An 18,861-nucleotide genomic window follows, 5' to 3' on the forward strand; every position below is an offset into this window, starting at 1 on the left:
TAGGGCAGGAGAGTAGACAGTGTGTGAAGTCATCCTCACTCAGCCAGGAGCTTCGCATACCTGTTTCTCTTAGAAATCGTCTCAGTGTTTAGAGCAGCAGCATTTATGAGCACCACTGTGTTTTCAGTCTTCGCTCAGCCTTATGGTGGGACACTGATTATCAGGCAGGGTCCTCACTCTCAAAGAATTTTATTTAATTGTTATAACTAGTATTGTAGCTTTTCAGGGAAGAGGAATATTATGATAGGTTAGAATATCTGGTTTTGGCTTCTTGGAAGAAATGACACTTCAGCTGAGTCTAGAGGGATGAATCTTTTCTCGATTTTCCAGAGAAAATTGAGGGGAAGAAGTTAACTCTGGACAAGAGAAAAGAATGAGCAAAGATACAGAAGCAAATAGAGACTACTCGGGTCAGTTGGAGGATGCCTGGTCTAAAACACACGCTACATTTGAAAAATAGGGAAACAGAGAGAAGGAATCGGGTTTGGGAAGATGCTTAAATGTATATAGATGTGTATAAATGAGAAAGAGAATGGAAGGGACCCATGGGGGAAGAGTGAGTTGATAAAAGTAATATTTGGGGAAGAGGCAGTGGTTAGCAGTACGCAGGTAAGGGTGTGCTAGAGCTCACAAGAGCCCGTTACAAAATTCTCAGGAATTTTTACAAACTTGAATCAGCCATGGTGGGAATAGTTACATCACAGGAGTAGATAAACACTAGAGGGCTCCTCCTGCCAAGTGAGCAGGTTGTTGAACACCGTGTACGCAGCACATGTGGAAGGGACAGGCCTTCCTTACTGAGTATGTGTTCCATGTTGGGTGCTGTGCTAGGCCTTTTGCAACTAATCCTATTGCAGGGATTCAGGAATATGTTTAAGGAGGTGTGAGTTGTATAAATAAAAAGTTCTGGAAATATTATACTTTCAAAAACTGAACTGTTAAACTTGAAGTTTTATATTTAAGTGATGAAGGAAACAAAGAGTGTTATTATTTCAAGCCTTCTGGTCTGAGAAATATTTAAAACAAGAATGGCCAGGAAAGAAGAGATTTGTTAACTTCAGTTTTGATTACTCATGAGAATCACCAGGTAAAGATCGCTCGTAGGAGACTGGGTCTAGGTGACAAATTTAGGTATGGGACCAGAGTTCAGGTGAGAGCCCCAGGTTGGTGGTGTGAAACCTGAATCAATTTAGAAGGTGTGAGGGCAGTAGACAGAAACTTGTGTAATGAATGACTAGGAATTAGAAAAGGGAAGACAAAGGGAGGCTCGTGGCTTTCTACCTAAAATGCCGTCTTCGCTGACACATTATCCAGCTCTTCGTTCTGCCGGCATGTTCCAGTGGAACCTTCTCTGTCAGTCACACTGACGCTGCTCAGGTTTTGCCTTCATCACTTTTTCCCTTACTATTGTTGTGATATAATTCATATACCATTCAATTCACACTTGTGAAGGGTATAGTCCATTGATCTTTAATATATTCACAGGGCTGTGCCACTGTCACCACTGTCTAATTCCAGAACACGTCATCACCCCCAGAAGAAACCCCATACCCATACCCCACACCCTGCAGTCCAGCACAAATGTAGCCTTCCTCGTGGGTGTGCAGAGGCATCTCACTGTGATTTCGATTTGCATTTCCCTGATGACTAATGATGTTGAACATCTTTCATGTGCTTATTGGCCATTTGTATATTTTCTCTGGAAAAATGTCTATTCAGTTCTTTGCCCATTTTTTAATTGGGTTGTCTTTTTTATTGTTGAGTTGTAAAAGTTCTTTATATGTCTTGGATACTAAACCTTTATCAAATATGATTTGCAGATGTTTTCTTCCAATCTGGGCTATTTTACTCTTTTTATCTTTTCAGGGATGTACAACTGTCTTTTTATTCAAAGTACAAAATACATCATTTGCAGGCATAGATGGTGATAGCAGTGAGCTGTGTGTGCTGTCAGCTTTGCCCAGTGACCGATGATGAGAGCGATTTTTCTGAAACATCAGCCAGCCTCCTCATTCTCTTCGTGTACTTTTTGAGTAGTGTCCTTGGAAGCACAAAAGTTTTTAATTTTGATGAAGTCTTTGATGGATAATCTTGATAAATATCCATCAAAAAGCTTTGATGATATTTATTCTTTAGTTATTCTTTTGGTGTCATGTCTAAGAACCCACTGTCTGATCTAAGGTTACAAGGATTTACATCTATATTTTCTTCCAAGAGTCTTCCAGTGTAGTTCCTACATTTAGGTCTGTGATCCATTTGAGTTCATTTTTGTGCCTAGTATGAGGTAGGAGTCCAACTTCGTTCTTTCACATGTTGGTGTCCAGTCATCTCAGCACCACTTACTGAAATGGCCACTCTTTCTCCATTGAATGGTGCTGGCACCCTGTTGAAAATCCATTGATTACGATGTATAGGTTTGTTTTTCTGAACTTTCAGTCAGCACTGTCAGTTCTATATTGCATTGATCTGTATGATGTCTATCCTATGCTAATACCACACTGGCTTGGTTACTATAGCTTTGTAATAAGTTTTGAAATTAGAAAGTCCTTCTAATTTCAATTTGAAATTAGAAAGGTGAGTCTTCCACCTTTTCTTTTCAATATTGTTTTGCTATTCAGGGTCCCTCAAATTTTTATGTGAATTTTTGGATCAGCTTGACCATTTCTGCAAGAAAAAAAAGAAAGAAAACTGCTGAGATTTTGGTGTGGCTGCATGAATCTGTAGGTCAGTTGGGAGTATTTCCATCTTACCTACATTAAGTCTTCTGATCCATGAAGATGAGTTGCCTTTCCATTTCTTTAAGTCTTCTTTAATTCTCCCAAAAAGGTTTTGTAGTTTTCATTGTACAAGACTTTCACTTTAAAGTTATTGCTACTTATTTTTTGATGATACTGTAAGTTGGGTTTATTGGTAGAGTATAGAAATATAGCTAACTCGTATGTTGATCTTGTGTCTTGAAACTTTGCTGAGCTAACATTTTAGCTCTAAGAGGTTTTTTTTTTTTGGCTTGTGTGTGTATATTCCTAGGGTTTTCTGTAAGTAAGATTATGTCGGTCCTCTTGACAACTTGTCTTTCCTCTTCACAGGCCTTGTTGCTTCTCCGCCGGCGCTCAGCACTCCCTGAAGAGCAGCACCTGGTGGAAGCTGCCAAGCTACTTGTTCTCCTTAACCTCTCCTTTACGTACCTGAAGCTGGAACAACCCACGAGGGCCCTGCACTATGGAGAGCAGGCTCTGATTATTGACCAAAAGAATGCCAAAGCCCTCTTCCGGTGTGGACAGGTGAGTTGGTAGACAGTGACTTGGGAACAGACACCTAAGAAAAGGTGGCAGTGGTGTTGAACTTGGGCACTACAAAAAATGCTCTTTCCTAAGTATGCTTTTAAAATTCCATCCTTGGACAGGCCTGTCTCATCATGACTGAGTATCAGAAGGCCCGGGATTTTCTAGTCCGAGCCCAAAAGGAACAGCCTTTCAATCATGACATCAATAACGAGCTGAAGAAACTGGCCAGGTAAGACCTGTGTTCGCGCTCCTGCAAACAGAGGAAGAGATGTGTGATGCACCTACAGTTCTGGTCTCTCCACCTGGGTATGTTGTTGAGCACGTGTTATGAAGCAGCGCCCCCTAGAGCAAGTTTTGTGAAGTGCTCAATACCCTAAACCAGCTCCCAGTGCGGGAGTGGGACAAACCTCCAAACTACACCTGTCTGGTCATTTCCCACCTCCTTATTTCACCCTGCCCCCGAAAGTAAGCTAAAGAGGAGGGCTGATGTAATTTTTCAAAAGGGATTGTTCTTCAGGTACTGTTTCTACTTGCTACCAACACAGAACCACTCTTCTCAACTGACTGCAGAAAGATGACTGGTTTGATCTGAAATGGATCTTTCAGGTCTGATTACCCAAGTGATATATATACTTGTATCAGTCTTTCAGAAATATAACTTTTTGTGATTATAGAAGTTTCGTGTTCATTGTAGGAAACTTTGAAAATATCAACATATAAATAGAAATCACTCATGATTCCATCATCTCATAATATACCCATGGTTTTATGATTTTCCTTTATTCTTCTGTGTTGGTGAATTTCTCTACTCCTGATAACATTAAACATTCAATCCAAATTGCTTAGTTAAAACTTTCTTTATGTTAAAAAAGCCCGGAGTAGGCACACCTCTTATATTTGGATCCAGCTGTGGTATTTCGGGCCTTTTACTTATAAGTATCCTGTCAGGTTAAATGTAGAAACTCTGGAATCTAATGATTCTTTAGCAAGAAAATATCAAGATAAGCTAGTGGCTCCTGAGTGTGAGGTGTCATTCGGCAAGACTCCACGTGGCAGCCTCAGTGACAGTGGCTCCTGACGTTCAGGCTGCCATCTTTTCAGAAATGGGCTCTTGTCCAAGGGCTTCTTTAACAGCTCGTGGGAACCTCCCCTGTCCCCCTACCTCTCCAGCAGTGCTTCCACCCTCTGCTGATTCAGCGGACCAGCGTGGAGAATTCCAGCCACCAGATGTCACCTCCTGCAAAGACAGGTCTCTGACTACCATACATTTCCCTTTACAGCTGTTACAGGGACTACACGGATAAAGAGAAAGAAATGTGCCATCGAATGTTCGCTCCTTATGATAATGGCTCCACAGTAGGAGAAAATTCAAGGTAATCAAATGACTAAAGCACCAAAGGCTTCAGGATTTTGTCAGGCATATGTAAGAATGTGGCAGCTCTCCTTGGCCCACCAGCGGGTACTAGTTGTGTACAGCTGAGGATGGAGCGGGGGAGTAGGAAAATTCACATTGATGCCAATGACGCAAGTCTAGTGCAGAATGCGCACTGTGGTCATAGAGGAGGTCGTAGAAAAGATTGGAAAGTCCATCCAGAGCTTCTGGGTAAATTTATAGGTTTACAAAGCTTTAGGCTTTAAAATGAAAACAAAGTTTTTTTTTTCGTATTTTATGTTAACCTCTCCCTCACAGTAGCTTGGAACATGAAACTGTGATAGTCATTAATGGGATGGCTTATCTGAGCTTTGAAATGAACAGCAATGCTTCTCTTACCTGGTTTCTCCTGAAGGCCTCCACTGTCACTTTATACCTAACACATTATTAAAGAAGACAAAATTCAGATGCCAAGGGGCAGGGATGGGCAGTGACTCTCAAGTTGTGCTTACTGGTGGGATTAGAGATTTGACGGTTCTAGAGCCGAGAGAGCAGACATGTCATCATCCCACAGCACACACCTTGTGATCTGGCAGGCACAGGGTTAAGGTTTCCCATGAGCATGGGAGATAACCCTCTAGTCTGGTTTGCTATGACTTAAGAAAATTAATGGAAACAAAATCACCTGCCTTAAACACCTGCTTAGCCGGGTAGATAACTCTGCTCTCTTGAGAGAAGTTAAACAAGGGACAACAAGAAAACAGCTGCCCAATGGGCTCCTGGTGATAAATCTCTCCTTTGTTGCTACCTACATCCCTCTACAAAAGAGGCTTGAGAGAGGAAGGCAGTGAAAAGGCCTATTCATCCCAGACATTTTCGCAGGTGATCTACAAACGGCTGCTGTCCAGCCTGTCAGAAACAACCTGTCGGTATCAGAAGTAAATGTTGCCTTCATCACTGACCCTGACCCTGTGACCCGGGCCTTCAGATCTTTCAGGGACATTGAAGTATTTGAACTGAGATGTGAGCCAGAGGACGTATTTGGCAGCTATTAATGTCCAGTACAATTAGAGGCCTGGTGGCTCTTTGCCAGGCATTTTAGACTGTGACCTGGTAAATCCTCCTGTTCAGTGAATATCTAGTTCTCCCAAGGTCCATCCTGGAAACAGACCCTGGAAAACCCATCGGGGCAACCAGTTCCCTTTCCATCCTCTGCCTCAGCTTTCTCAGTCTGTCAGGTTTTTGGAGCCTAGTGATCTTTAGATGTTTTCCCATCATTTCTAAATTGTGGGTGTTTGTCTTATCACAGCAAGAGCTGTGTCGGAGTCTGAAGTGGCCACAATTGTTGCACTCCTGTGCTGTTGCTGCTGTAACGTATTTTGGCTTTTGTATGTCTTTGGTGTTCTTCGTGTTCCCCTATTTCTTCTGTTGTGCTTATGCTGAGTTAGTCACTTAAAATGTCCAGATTTTTAGGTTCTTTCAACAACCTAGTTTTAACTAAAGATGACCATTCAAAATGTATTCTTCTCAGATGTTAGATACTCCTGACTTGTCTTCATCCCATCTTCTAAGATGTTAGACACTTACTTCTGATGGGATGAGTGTTCCAAGCCTTTGACTGTAGGAACCTGAATTCTTTGAGATCAAAGTCCATCCCTTTTTCATCTTTGTATTTTCTGGCATCTGGAACCACGCCTGGCACATAATTAGCGCTCAGTAAATGTTGGTTGGATCAAGTGTAAAATAGCCGAAATGCTAGGCCAGTCGCTTTGAAACCATACCCTCCAGGCTGGCTCCTGTATTGGCTGTCAGGACTGTTGCTGGTGCCAGTTAGACATCTTTGTCTAACGTCAGCTAAAAGACAGATTTGCAGAAGGGATCCTGGGGCAGCTCACTGAATTAGAGGAGAAGCTGAACAACCAGTGCTCAGGTACCTGCAGATCTCAGGGCCTTGGGGTCTCCATCTCACTGCTGCTTTATTACTCTTCCACTATAAGGAATGCCCCAGCACCCATTTGCCCAGCCTTTCTATTTGAGAGAAGGCTCTGCCCTATGCCCTATCTCCCTCCTTGTCCTGTACCAGCCATAGCTCCAGTTTGAAAAATTCTAAGGCAGGACTCTGGCCTGGTCTGGGGTGTGTGGAGTCCCATGAGTGGCACCCCTTCCTAGCACCACATATTAGGAATTAGAGGAGCAGTGATTGTTCCGAGTATGAAGGCTACTGTTCCCCAAAAGCAGGGGGTGGAGAAAATGGGCAACCGGGAAGAGGCCCGTCAAAGGGTATTGAGCCATTGCAACCACTCACTGTTCTGCGGAGTTGTGACCTTTAGTCTTGTTATGACAGAGCAGTGGGTCATTTGCTAGTTTGGTGAATTAGGAATCTCTTGCAGCTCTTGCTGCCGGGAGCTCAATGGTGGGAAAAGCAAATGCATCCATAGTTCTGCCACACTGCCTTTTTCATTAATTTGGATTTTCAGAGGGCATGGCAAACACACATACCTCTGGATGAGAGTATTCTTGGGGATAATCTGGAAAGGCAAGATGGAGGTCAGTGGTTTTACTCACGTATATCAGAAGACCTAAAGGCTTATAGCAAACCCCAAGCTAATATTTGATAAGCTGCTTCAGAACTGCTTTCCCTGTGGTTTGCGATGTAGTGGAAGCAGTATTCCTGTGCTCAGATACACTATATTCAGACTTTCGTATATGGACAGTTTCTAACTACCTACTTGGTTAAAAGCTCCCATAGCTCCATACATAGTGGTAGTGATTCCACCAGGGGCACCAAAGAGTTTTTATAACGGGTGCCGTCACGGTTGGAAACATTTAGAAGAGTGTTCTGACATTTTTCTTAATTCTGTTTCCATATCATTGATTGTATTCTTTGGCTAGAGTTTGAGCTATGTCCTCCTATCCTAGCACACTAGTATTCGAGGCCCTCACCATACTTTGTGTCTGGAAAAGAAAAGTGAAGTGAGTGCCATAGCTATTCCCAACTGTTTAAATGGTTGACATACAACAGGTGACTTTATTCTGTGGTTTTCAGCAAGTGGACATAATAGGAAGATAAAACTTGGCTTGATATGAAAGAGTTAATAATTGTCCTACCATAAGTGGCATTAAGCTCTTCCAACATGGGGACCACACACAGAAGAGTGCCACTTTTGACTGCTTTTTTGAGGATGGCCTTGTGGGAAGCATCTGTTCCCAGGTCAAGCTTTTCTATTGTGTGAGTCTTTTTGGTTGCCGGTGCATTTCCTGTTAGGGTCTGTCTAAGCCTAGAGGGCCCCTTGCAGGTGGAAAAGAGACTTGTGAAATTAGATGACCTTTCTGGGCCTTCCAGATCTAATGTTTTACCACCAGGCATTTGCAAACTTGCAGAAGGTGATAGCTTCCATCCTCAGAGCACTTCTAGTGGCGATGAAGTACGAAGCCCTGTACTCAGTATCAGAAAAACCAAACAAAGACAGGAAGCGGCAGAGACGTGGCTCTGCTCAAGAGCAAAGATGTTGTCTACTGGTTCAGAACGTACCAAATGTAGGCATGACTGCCAATGAAAACAGCATTCTGAATGAGGGAAGAGAAGGGTCCCACTGCACCACCACTGACAGCCTCCCTTCATTACTCACCGCTTCCCCAAGCACCTTTTGAGAGCTGATGGTTTCCGGTGCTGTGGTAGGCGCTGAGCGGCACATGAAGAGAAATCCAGTCCTGCTCTTGCAGTGCTGGTCTGCAGGGGTGGCACTCTTACGGGAGGATGGGGCAGTCAGTTGAATCACAGCACACAAGAGTGCTATGAGGGAAACGTCCTGATCAGAGAAAAGCTTTGCTGAACTCATCCTGAAGCTTTGAAAGGCAGCACTGGGCACAGGGAGGGAGGAGTGGGGACGGGTGTGAACAGAGAAGACAAGGAATTCAGCAGTGAGGTCAGTTGTGGACCAGGCATTGTCCTGGCATTTCAGTCATCTTTGGAGGAGTGTGGGCTGTGTTGTGTAGCATCAGAGGAGAGGGAGATGTGATCGGAGCCAAGATGGTCTGACGGGCTCATGTAAGGAGGGGCTGATGGGCATGATGGAGGGCGCATTGGAACTGCTGGCCTGGTAGATAGATGATGCCTGAGAAGCAATGAACCTGAAGGTAGACACACTGGCAGAAATGGAAAGGACACAGGAGCATGAGGCCTGCCATATGGGATGGATGGAGGGTGCTTTCAGTCAAATAACTCAGGTGGCACATGAGAACTTAGCTGGTAGAGGCTGACCGTAATGCCAGCGGGCGCACAAGATGACCTGTGGGCGATGGTGGAAGGAACTAAAGCTATTTATTCTGGAGAAGAGAAGCTTTAAGTGGTGTGTGTTAGTCATGTGCTAGTGGAAAGAGGTGGCTCAGAGTGGAGAGCATGCAGAATAAGGAGTTACACAGAATAAAAACACCAGGGATGGTTACTGTACAGCAGGAGTGACAGGGAAACCTTCCTGGAGGAGAAGGCACAGCTTGGGCGAGTTCACAAGGCTAATTGGTGGGTGGTTCACCCACATGTGGTCGTCTTCCCTAGGCAGAGTTGTAACGATTTTGCTGTTAGTTTATCATATTTTATGTTCTTCTAGATTATTTGATAGCATTTCTTATCATTTATCTGTTTCATTTTAATGTATTACTATCCAAATATTTATTAAACCTATTTTATTAATATACGCTAGGCTTTTACATGTTTTATGTGGATTGTTTTTAATATAATCTCTCTGTGATACAGATATTATCTCCATTTTATAGATGATGAATTAGACATGAAGAAGCTAAGTAATTTGCCAATGTTACAAAGCTAGTAAGTGAGAGAGTCAGGGATTCTGACCCTGGCAGCCTGGCCGCGGGCCACCAGGTTGAAAAAGCAGTCAATACAAAGGGGTTCGTCAGAAGAAATCAGTGTTAACTTCTGCATCTCCTGGGGCCTCTTCCATGTTGCTAGCTCTCTCATTCCGTGTAGTCAGATACACTGTTCTTGTTGCCATCTCTTGATTTCTCTCAGTTTTGGACATGTATCTGTTGACTTCCTGCTCTAATACGATACTGAGAGAGTTCCATCTCTTTCCTCATTTCATAGTTCTGTTACTACTTTTAGACCTTCTGTTAGATTATTATAATGAAAAATTACACTCATATTGGTGTTTCTGATTTCATAAACTAAAGACAGTATTTTCAGTACTCCACAGTGTACAGTATAATGAGAATATTGCTATCTGGAAGCCAACACTGTGCTTTTTTTATTATGTTGTGCTTTTACTTTTTTCCTTCGATTTCTAATTGCATTTTTTTCTTGATCTTTTTGCCTTGACCCCTTTAAAAACTCTGTGGTACTATGTAGTCTGAATCTTTCTTCTTGGGGATCGCCCTCTTGGAAATCTTCGTATTTGTGTAACAGTCTACACAGATTGTCCTCCAGGCCCGATGTACAGCTGCCATTCTGAGACTTCTTTTTTTTTTCTCATTGCAACTATTATTTATTAAAAATATATGTCTCCTTGGAACACTGGTAAACCAACTTACTTTAAATCTTTGCTTTGCTTCCCTGGGAGGGGCAGAGGGCTGAGTGTCACTCCCACTTACATCACTCACTTCACATCAGAGATCAGCACGCCCTGCTCACCCCTCCTCACCAGTCCTTCATCCCTCGCCACCTTCCATCCAGCGCACTGCCCAGGGAGGCCTCTGCTCTTTCTTTACCCTCATCGCAGCCCTCGTGCTACAGCTGCCCTCACCGTGCTGGGAGGAGAACCACTACCAGACTTCCTCAGTTTGGCTGGCAGCGCTCCAGGCGTCTTCACCATGGCGTCATTCGCAATGCTCAGACCACAGTGGCCTGGGAAGGAACAGACTCAACCCTCAGGGGCCGAGCACATCCGCACTTCTTTGCACCCTGTCACTCCTCCTGTGTGGAGGTGACAGAGGCATGGTGGCTTCAAAGGAGCCTGAGCCACACCCTTTACCTGCATTTGTGGTCAAAGCAAAACTCCCTTGACCCCAATCAGTGCCCTCTCTTTGTGGAAAAGGGCAACGAGCTTTCAAATCTCACCAATGAGGGAGTCTTGGCTCCACAGCTCAGGCAAAGGGCATGGGAGTCTGCATCCTCTTTGAAGAAACTGTAAGCTACCAGAGGTTGCTGAGGCAGCCGCCAGGGTAAGGCCTGTGGAAGCGGCTGCGCAGAAACCAAATCAGACACTTTGTTAGAGGGCTGACAGAACCCAGTGCTGTTCCGCTGTCCCGGGACTTCTTTTATCTCCTGGGTTGAATCCACTGTTTTCTGGATCCCTTTTATTAGTTTATTTCCTTGTTCTGATATTTTTGAGTAATACCCAAAAATTGGATGTATAAGAGAATTTCCAACTCCTTATATGTTCAATTCACATTTGATTAATAATATGTAGTTAGAGTTCTGGCTGGTGTAGCTCAGTGGATTGAGCATTGGTCTGTGAACTGAAGGTTGCTAGTTCGATTCCTGGTCAGGACACATGCCTGGGTTGCCAGCCAGGTCCCCAGTTGGAGGCCTCCAAGAGTTAACCAATTGATAAATCTCTCACACCAATGTTTCTCTCCCTTTCTTCTCCCTTCCCCTCTCTCTAATAATAAATAAATAAAATATTTTTTAAAAGAATATGTCATTTTATATATAGATGTGATATATGAATGTAAAGAACCTTCTCCCTGCTTGGAACCTATTCCCTCCCTTAAAAGTTGTGCCCTTGTTAGGATCTGTCCCCATCCCTTAGAAGATCTTCACCCCACTCGGAACTCGCCTCTCCTTTACAGCTCCCACCTCACAGCTCCCCTCAAAGTCTGTCTCCTGCTAAGATGTTTCACCTCCCTGCTCACACCTCCACTCCCCCACCAGAGCTCCTCTCTCCCATCAGTACTTCTGTCCCCTTTTAGAACTTAACAATCACCAACTCCGGTTGCTAGTTAAAAGTGTGAGGACAAACTGTTTACTGGATGGTCACTTCTGAGAAACCTGTTTCTTTTTTTTCTTTCTGTCTTGAATCTTAATATTTATTTATTTATTTATTTATTTATTTATTTTATTCACATATTAGTGAGAGAGACAAGGAGAGAGAAAGAGAGGTAGAGAAACCGATGTGTGAGAGAAACATTGACTGGTTGCCTTTTACATGCCCCCTACTGGGAACCTGGCCCACAACCCAGGCATGTGCCCTGACTGAGTATCAAACCGGTAATGTTTCAGTTTGCAGGCTGGCGCTCAATCCACTGAGCCACAACAGCCAGGGCTATATCTTAATTCTTGATTCATCTAAAATTTCACAGTAACATGTTAAGGTACCCCCAGATACTCAAGTCTTTTAGATAGGCATCTCAACTCTAGAGGCTCAGGTTCTTTTTTTTTTTTTAATATATTTTATTGATTATGCTATTACAGTTGTCCCATTTTCCCCCTTCTCTCCCCTCCACCCTGTATCCCCCTCCCACCCACATTTCCCCCTTTAGTTCATGTCCATGTGTCATACTTATGAGTTCTTTAGCTTCTACATTTCCCGTACTATTCTTCCCCTCCCCCTATCTATTTTCAACCTACATTCTATGCTACTTATTCTCTATACCTTTTCCCCCTCTCTCCTCCTCCCACCCTCCTGCTGCTAACCCTCCATGTGCCCTCCATTTCTGTGGTTCTGTTCCTGTTCTAATTGTTTACTTAGTTTCTTTTGGTTTTGCTTTAGGTGTGGTTGTTAATATTTGTGAGTTTGCTGTCCTTTTACTATACATGTCTTTTCTTTATCTTCTTTTCTTAGATAAGTCCCTTTAGCATTTCATGTAATAAGGGCTTGGTGATGATGAACTCCTTTAACTTGACCTTATCTGAGAAGCACTTTATCTGCCCTTCCATTCTAAATGAGAGCTTTGCTGGATAGAGCAATCTCGGATGTAGGTCCTTGTCTTTCATGACTTGGAATATTTCTTTCCAGCCCCTTCTTGCCTGTAAGGTCTCTTTGGAGAAATCAGCTGACAGTCTGATGGGAACTCCTTTGTAGGTGACTGTCCCTTTATCTGTTGCTGCTTCTAGGATTCTCTCCTTCGTTTTTACCTTGGCTAATGTAATTATGATGTGCCTTGGTGTGTTTCTTCTTGGGTCCAACTTCTTTGGGGCTCTCTGAGCTTGTTGGATTTCTTGGAAGACTGTTCCCTTTGCCAGATTGGGGAAGTTCTCCTTTATTATTTGTTCAAATACGTGCTCAATCTGTTGTTGCTTTTCCCCTTCCGATTCTGGTACCCCTATAATTCGGATATTGGAACATTTAAAGGTGTCTTGGATGCTCTTAATCTTTTCCTCAATTTTTTGAATTCTTATTTCATCATGCTTTCCTGCTTGGTTGATTCTATCTTCCTTCTGGTCCACTGTATTGTTTTGAGACTCATATTCCTTCCTTTCACTATTGGCTCTCCTCCACGTGTCTTCCTGCATCTGTTTTATGGTAATCTGCATTCTTTCATCTAAATTGCGTCCAAAATCAATCAGTTCCGTGAGCTTTCTGATCACCAGTGTTTTGAACTGCGCATCTGATAGATTGGCTAATTCTTGGTCGCTCAAAAGGATGAGTCCTGGGGGACTGATCTGCTCTGTTGAAAACATATTTTTTTTTCCCCTGTCTCTCCTTTTTTTTTCGGTCTGGTTGCTCTTGTTACGGTGGGGGGCGGAGCCTTAGGTGCTCACCGGGGCTGGGCACCCCAGTCGCTAGATTGTGATGTTATATGTGGGGGCGGGGCGGGAGCGGGAGCGGGGCGGGAGAAAACAATGGCGGTAGTTCCGTTCCCCTGGACTCAGACCCTTGTCTGGGCTTCTGGGCCGCGATTACTGCCCTGGTCCACAATTGCTACCCGTCTGAGTCTGCCAGCCACAGCTTGCATACTCAGGGATCACCGCTGCCTTCTTGCGCCCCCGGATGGCTTTTGCGCCAATTTCGAGCCAAACCTTCCCCCGACATCCGCGCGCCGCCGACCCGAGCCAGCCCCGCGCCCACCCGGCTCGTCTTCTCCTACCAGTCCGGATGAACGCGTCTACTTCAACTTCTTAGCTGCCCGACTTCCATTCAGATAAATCCTCTGCCGGATCTGGGTGTTATTCTGATGGTAAATTATTGTTGTAAATTATTGGTTTTCTAATCTTGGTTGTACGAGGAGGTACGGTGTGTCCACCTATTCCTCCATCTTGCCGGAAGTCCTCTCAGGTTCTTAAGAGCTAAGTAATTCTTCTGTAATATTTCTTTAATGACACTTTTCCCTTCTTTTTTCTCTTTCCTTTTGTTATGGGACCTCCTGTTGGTTGGATTCTGGGCCTCCTACACAGATTTTGTATATTCTTTATGTGTCTTGAAAATGTTCTGTCCCCATCACCCTGATCCCTGGTAATGAACTTTATTTTTTAACTCTTCTATTGGCTTTTTTTCATTGCAGCAATCAAATATTTGAATCCATGAGCTCTTTTTAAATTTTCCTTTTTTGTAATATGCCACTCTTCTGTGTATAATAAAAATATCTCAAACTTATACAAATAGAGGATAGTATAATGATTCCCTCATGTACTCAATATTTAGCCTTAACAATTATCAGCGTAAAGCCAGTGCTTTCATCTGTGACCCCACCCATTTCCTCCCCCACCCCTAGCACTGCTGGATTAATTCGAAGCAAATCCCAGTAAGTGTATCATTTCATCTACAAGTATTTCCCTGTGTATCTCTAAAAGAAAGGACCAGTCTTGCACATTTTCATTCATTCCCTGAAATGTGTATTTTGGGGGGTTTATTTGCTTTGACCTTTCTCTTTTCCATGCCACAGACTCCCACAAATGGTTGGTGTTTCTTGGTTGCCTATTCACATTTAAGAATGAAAGGGCTGAGCAAGATGGCAACCATCTAAAATACTTTGGGATCCTTAAATACCAGAAAGAGGGAACTTTGCACTGAGTACCTACTGTTACACCAGCTTTCCAAATTTTCCTCAGGTGGATTACTGTTCCCCGAAATAGTGGATACAAGTGCTATATCATTTCGATCTGTATTTCCCCAATTTCTAGTGAAGATGAGCATCTCTTTGAATATTTGCTGGCCATCCACATTACATATTGATATCCGCTGCTCACTCTTGTATTGGATCTTTTTTGTTGATTTATAAGAACCCTTTTCTATGTGAAGGTAAACTAAATGTCTGTTACTCAAGTTTAAAATTTTTCTTACAGTTGTTTAGTTTTGAGTATTTCTATAGTTACACATGTCTCTGTTTTGTGTATGGTCTCTGGAATTCACATTATGATTAATTTTTATCTATCTGTGGGAGTAAACAGGTGGTTTCAAATGAGCGCACAGGAACGCTCAGGGTACATGGTTTCCCAACAGTTCTCCTGGAGTTGGGGCAGCATTCCATGTCTGTAGCACATGCTTCATGATGTCCATAAACCTGCTTAATCTCCCCAATATTCCTTTGAAGAAGAAATAACTATTTCTATTTTATAGATTGGGGGACAGAATAAAAGCTCAGAGAATTAGACCCTTTTACTGTGGAGGTGTTTATGCCATTGTGTAAACAACTGACCATTTTCATTTGGTTTGAAATTTAAACTCCAGCTGATACCTGCAGCTTTAAATATGTTCAGCTACTGTCTTCAGAGTGTTACCCCTTGGGTGGCCATGGGTTTTTATCCCTCTCTCGGATACTTTAGAATTTATTCCCTCTTCTCTGCTTTCCAGCGTAAGAGAAGCTGAAGCCTTTGGGCTATATAACATTAAGAGGATTGAGTCATATTGCTTGGCCAACCTCAGGAAAGAGTATCTTAACAGACTTTTAAAAAATGTTTTCTGGGAAGTCAAAACAGCTCCCAGGAGGCTGAGGGGGAGTAAAGGCCAGGCTGTGGAGCGCATACTCCTATAGTTGAGATTCAGGGGTTTAGCCCTGGTTCAAAGACTTGGCCCGAAGTGAACGCTGCAGCAGCAGCCCCGCAGAGGATGGTGCCAGGGCCGAGCCTGGAGGCGTCCTCTGGGGTCAGGAGTTCCTGTGTTCCAAACAGCCTTCCTGTTTGGGCGCCCAGCTGGTCAGTTGCCAGGAAACTCGAGGGAAGCAGATCATCATCTCTCATTGTATGTGACTGGACCTAGATGTAGAATCTGTTTGATCCTATTCTTCCCAAAGAGATAAAGAAGAAACTCTTAGATTGGCTATTGACTCTATAAAGATATTTTATGCCTCCAGTTAGACTCATCTGAGTCCTACACAAATAATAACTTAATTGTATCTTTTCATTTTTATATTATTATTCTGATTTTCTTTTCTTGCATCTTCACTTTTTTTTTTTCAGCCTCAAAATGGTGGTGTATTTTCTCAAGGGTAAGTAGGCCAGGCAGACATTCTCTCGTTGTCAGATGAGGGCCATGTTGTTTTCCAGGCAAACTTTTGGAACAGTCTCTTGATCTGGGTATCTGTGAAATGCCTTTTCTCCCAGCTCAGGAGGTGTCATTGAAGTCATCCCTTTGTTGTGTGACTATAAATAACTGTACTTTCGGTTGGCATTTTTTCATCATACCCCTTCCTAGGAAAGCATTTCCCCTGGTAGAGTTTCTTTGGCCCATTCTCCTCTCCCTGCATTCTCACTTGGCAGCCACAGTGAGCTCCAGACCTGCTTCCTATGAAGGTTTATGTTGGTGGATTCTGTGTCCTTTGTGGGCGAGCTGTCAGTGAGGGCCTACACAATTAAATTTCAGGACATAATTAGGTTCCTTTCTCTAAGTTTCAAAACCAGTGATTATTGAAGTGCTTTTTACCATTTATTACAGGGTTGAAATATGGGAAATTTGTCTTCCCAGTCTTAGCTCTCTAGCTGTGACTTTAACCAAGTCATTTAACCCCTCTGGGCTTCCATTTCATCATCCCTAGGATAAAATGACCAGCTCTTTCAGGTTGCTGTGCATTTTCTTAGGTTCCATAGATGTTTTCTTAGTCTGTTTTTAATTTCTTGGGTTCATAATTAGGCACATAAGCCCTGCCTCCAAGCATATGTAATCCCAGACAATGACTTAGGTAAATAGGGAACAGGCAAATGGTGAAGAAAGTGAGCCTGAGCAATGAGTAATTAACAGCAGGTGAGTGCCTTAGTGTCTTGAGGCACATGAGGGAAAAGATAAGGAGTCTTAGCCGGGTCTTCCTGACTGCTCTGTATGGTTCTGCCAGAGAGTTTGTAGACCTAGGATGAAGCTGAAATGAACTCTGATGAGCCTAAGAGTTTCAAGAACCCAGAGAAAGGTTTTCAGATCTCTTATGCAAAGGGAGCAAATAGGTGTGAGCAGAAATTATCTCTGGCACAGAGGGCAGGTGTGTGTTCACAAGGATGACTGGTCACTGTGAACAGCGCCTACAGTGGTCGTTGTCCCAGTTTGAACAGAAAAGGCTGTGAGAGACAGATGCAGGCCTTTGTTTTGTAATTCTTTTTGATGTCCTGACATATAGGTGAGCCGAATCAATAGATGTGAATGTAAGCAAACCCCTTTGTACCAGTCCTATTGCTGCAGTAATAAATGGCCCAGAGAGGTTGCTTGCATCCTGTGGCTAGTGGCCCCTTCCTTCCTCCATTTTTAAGGCCAGCAGATAGCATCTTCAAATTCCCCGCTGCTCTCCTGCCTCCAGTATTTCTCAATTCCTCCCTTCCCTTCCATGTGCTCCTGACATCATTTTTCCCTCTCTTTCTCTGACCCTCCTGCCTTCCTCTTATAAGGACCCTTCTGAGTGCATTGGGCCCACCTAAATAATGCAGGATAACCTACCATCTCAAGATCCTTAGTTTAATCACGAAGTCTCTCTTGCCCTGTGTGGTAACATAGTCACGGGTTCCAGGAATTACAACATGACCAACCCTGGGTGGGTCCATCATTCTATCATATGTTCTTATATATCAACATTTCCAGGCACTAACATCTCTTTAATTAGAGAGTACTCAGAACCATACATTTTAAATGTTCTCCACTTACCCTTCCTGTTCCAAGTAAGATAATCATAACAACCCTCTATGGAATATTTTCTCTCTCATAAAATGCCTTCTGGTGACTGGAAAAATAATTGGGTAAAAAGGGAAAGGACTGGAACCAGGAGACCATCACATCCAATAGATGAGAGCTGAACACAGGTGTGGGGCAAGGGGAAAGGAGGGGAAAACTCAGGGACTGTTTGAGATGGCAGGACCGTGCAATTTGGGATTGGGATGGGGAAAAGAATGGAGAATAATCCCCAGATTTCCAGATTTGATAGCTGCGTCGTCCATGGAGGTATTTCCAACTGACAGAGGTTTGGGGCAGGTATTTTGAGTTTTGGGCTTGAGAATTTCAGATGCCTACAGGACATCTAAGTGGAAGTGACTAGCGGACAGTTAGATATGAGTCTGAGGGTCAGAGAACAGGCCCGTTTGGAGATCATGTAGCAGCCATGAGTATATGGAGGGCAGTGACAGCCAGGGATGTGAGTGAAGTCACCCAGAAGGAGGCGCAGAAAGAGGAAGACAGTAGGACGGAGGGGGGGGGACCATGGGAACGCCAACATGGAACTGAAGAAAGAGGTCAGGAACCAGGAGAATGAGCTGCCATGAAAACCAGGAAGGTGGAATAAGGGGTTTAACTGGGAGTCCACGGTGGGTGTTCCGTATCCTGGAACCCCTGAAGAGCTGTGTGTATATACAGATTTCATGGCTGCCATCAGCTTCCCGAGTGCGGTCTCTGACACCAGAAGAAGTAAAGAACCTCTACAGGGTCAAATTTCAAAGATAACCAGCAGTGTTGAATCTAGCCGTACCAGGGATTTGAAAGATGAGGTCTGAATAATATTCATTGGACTTGCCAACATGCATCTCATGGTGACCTGCTGACAACAGTAGAGCAGTGGGAACAGAGACAAGACTGCCCTGGGTGAGCAGTGAGCAGGAAGTCAGAAACAGGGAGCGCAAGGCAGTGCTGCTGGAGTCTCAGCCTCATCAGAACCTCCGGGAGGGCTTGTTAGAACACAGCTTCCACCGTCTCTCCCCAGAGATTCCGATTCAGCGGTGGCCTAAGAATTTATGTTTCTAATCAACTCTCGAGTGATACAGACATAGCTAATGTGTGGACCAAAATAATGCAGGCTACTTTATCAAGGTGTTTTTATCAGAAGAAAAGGCATGGTTGGATGTAACTA

At 43.6% G+C, this 18,861-nt stretch overlaps 1 protein-coding gene across 1 annotated transcript in view; it reads left to right on the plus strand.

Moving 5' to 3' along the window:
* The window catches only part of FKBP6 (FKBP prolyl isomerase 6), a 36,607-nt gene that overhangs the window by 9,583 nt on the left and 8,163 nt on the right, over positions 1-18,861 (plus strand). The window contains exons 6-8 of the mRNA XM_028525149.2: positions 3,087-3,281; positions 3,404-3,513; positions 4,565-4,657. Coding sequence (XP_028380950.1) covers positions 3,087-3,281; positions 3,404-3,513; positions 4,565-4,657 — 398 coding nt within the window. The remainder of the gene's footprint in view (positions 1-3,086; positions 3,282-3,403; positions 3,514-4,564; positions 4,658-18,861) is intronic.

Source organism: Phyllostomus discolor, chromosome 3 (genome assembly GCF_004126475.2).
Source record: "Phyllostomus discolor isolate MPI-MPIP mPhyDis1 chromosome 3, mPhyDis1.pri.v3, whole genome shotgun sequence".
In the NCBI taxonomy this organism is placed as follows: domain Eukaryota; kingdom Metazoa; phylum Chordata; class Mammalia; order Chiroptera; family Phyllostomidae; genus Phyllostomus; species Phyllostomus discolor.